At 45.0% G+C, this 2,500-nt stretch overlaps 1 protein-coding gene across 1 annotated transcript in view; it reads left to right on the top strand.

The window, feature by feature from the left end:
• Window positions 1-2,500, top strand: part of grid2 (glutamate receptor, ionotropic, delta 2) — a 472,475-nt gene that overhangs the window by 306,150 nt on the left and 163,825 nt on the right. The window contains exon 3 of the mRNA XM_056591936.1: window positions 2,231-2,500. This exon is cut by the window's right edge and continues 18 nt beyond it. Coding sequence (XP_056447911.1) covers window positions 2,231-2,500 — 270 coding nt within the window. The remainder of the gene's footprint in view (window positions 1-2,230) is intronic.

The following is a 2,500-nucleotide window of genomic DNA, read 5'->3' as shown; positions in this document are numbered from 1 at the left end:
CTGATCTTAACATGGATGGCTAGCACTGGTTTAATAATGCTGCATAGTTGAGACTTCAACTATGATGACTATAGTAAGAAATTAACCTCATGGATGCTTCAAGTTATTAATCATCTTCATCAATTCACAAAGACTCGCTTGGCTTTAATAACTCTTCCCTTTTATTAAAATATGAAGAATGAATAACCGCTGTGTATTGTTCAACAAGAACAACATAATGTTGCCTCATTTATGATCATAATTCTATTAATTGCCTTTATTGTTCAGTGTGATCATTTTGGTCTAAGCTAATTATTTTGTGGAACATTCAACATTTATTTCCCAAATGTTGAATATTGTTATTTTAGAATATGATATCGAACAAAAACATAACTGCTTTTATTTGCAAAAGACAGTTTTAAACAAAGCAACATAACAGGGAAAATATTAAGTTGTTATTGTGATTATTTGCATTTGCATTCGCATTATGGAGAAGTAGAGTAATATGTACGTGCTACTAATTTGCTGACAAGTTCCTCACCCAAGAATGCTTGCGTGCCTTTCCTTAGTCTCCTAGGGGCACACGCAAGGTGGTCACGAACACAACCATGTCCCCAACATACTCTCTGTGCTTAGCACTAATTGCCCATCTCATTCAGTCAGTTCTCCTTACTCCATATTGTCGTGTCTGTGGGTTAGTCTCAGCTATGTTCTGCACAGGCTGATTCTGCACGCTTGACTTCACAATTATGTTTCATACTGAACAAGTTCAGTAACCTCTGTGCGTGTGTGTTCACATGCATTGTGTTCTTAGTTTTACTAAGTTGCCTTATGTTATGTATACTTTTTTTATCTCAGTCAGGGGCAGTCACTCCCACTCGCTACTAAATCAAATTATATTTACTGAATACCATATACAGACCAACTGCCAATGAGAGAGAGAGGGAGAGACCAGAGAGAGAGAGACCAGAGAGAGAGAGACCAGAGAGGAAGGGGGCGTCCAGGGACAAGGGGAACAGCGGCACAGAATCAGGGGGATATTGAGGAGGTGTTAGGAGAGGGGATGTTAAACAACAGCATGATACAAAGGACACGGCACAGCGGCCAGTGTTGCTGTCAGGCAGATGAAAATAGCGACAAAACCTAAATACTGCAAGACTGTATCTCTGATTTGACAACAGTTGGAAGGTAGACGTGCAAACGACTACCAGAAGAAATGTGTTGGTTTGGACAAGCAGGGTGTTAACAGAGGAAGGGTTTCAAAGGGCAGGAGGGGGGAAGTGTTTCTACAAGCCCGAGCTTGCTTGGGCCGACCTTGGGGTCGATGGAAAAAAAGAAGGCAGGCAAAGGCAGAAACAATTGGCCATATGTCCTTTTTTTTAGTCAGAGTTTTCCTTTTATTGATTTGTTTCAAACTTTATTGATTTTTTGGAGGCTACACTGTTCGTACGTTGGAGACCTGGGTTTTTACACCACAGAGCTACAATATGTCTGTTCACTGTGGAATCAGACTCTGAGATACTCAGAAATATGCCCTGAACCCAGGGGTTCAGGGCAGACAAGGTTTGTTCATCCTGAAAGATGACATGTCAATGTCATTGAAGGAGTTGGTGCCAAACACCATGTCAACCATGTCAGTCATAATTGTGTGTCAACGTGGCTATCCCCAAAAAAATTATATAAAAATTGTGTGTGATTCTGCGGTCAAATGTTTTCATTTGTTTGAGTTCATCCTTTTGTCCACATTTTCACCCTTAGGCAAACATTATAGACTGCTCAAACATAAACTAGTTCCAAAGCTGCAATTACAACTGCGCATCCAACTACATGCTACATAAAGAAATGCAATTATGTGCATCACTGATTGAAATTGGCTGTCCAGATAAACAATAAAACGAAGGCCTTTCAGCTCTCATTCAAGATTAACATTTTCTTCTGTTTGTCCTCCCTCCCTCCCTCCCTCCCTTCCTTCATCACTCACTCTTTCCTTTCCTCTCCATCCTCTTCCCTTGTTCCCTCCCTCCCTTACTTATTTTTCTTCCTCCTGCTCCCTGCTATCTCTCTTCCTTCCTCCCCCCATCCCTCATTACTTTCCTCTCTCTCTCTCTCTCTCTCTCTCTCTCTCTCTCTCTCTCTCTCTCTCTCTCTCTCTCTCTCTCTGCCTCCGTCTCTCCTTCCCCCATCTCCCTTCCTCCCTCCCCATCTCCCTTCCTCCCTCCCCCTGCCTCCCCTCCCTCCCCCCCTCCCCCAGCCTGTGAGCTGATGAACCGGGGCATCCTGGCGCTGGTCAGCTCCATCGGCTGCATGTCGGCGGGCAGCCTCCAGACCCTGGCCGACGCCATGCACATCCCCCACCTCTTCATCCAGAAGTCCCCGGCGGGCTCGCCCCGCTCCGCCTGCCCCCCCACCGGCCGCGTGCCCGGCACCGACGACTACACGCTGATGGTACGGCCTCAGGTCTACCTCAACGAGGTCATCATGCAGGTGGTGTCCGAGTACGGCTGGCAGAAGTTTGTCCTCT

The sequence above is a fragment of the Gadus chalcogrammus genome, chromosome 6 (assembly GCF_026213295.1).
Source record: "Gadus chalcogrammus isolate NIFS_2021 chromosome 6, NIFS_Gcha_1.0, whole genome shotgun sequence".
NCBI lineage: Eukaryota > Metazoa > Chordata > Actinopteri > Gadiformes > Gadidae > Gadus > Gadus chalcogrammus.
Note: the sequence above shows the minus strand (reverse complement) of the source record. Positions and strands in the feature narration are given on the sequence as shown.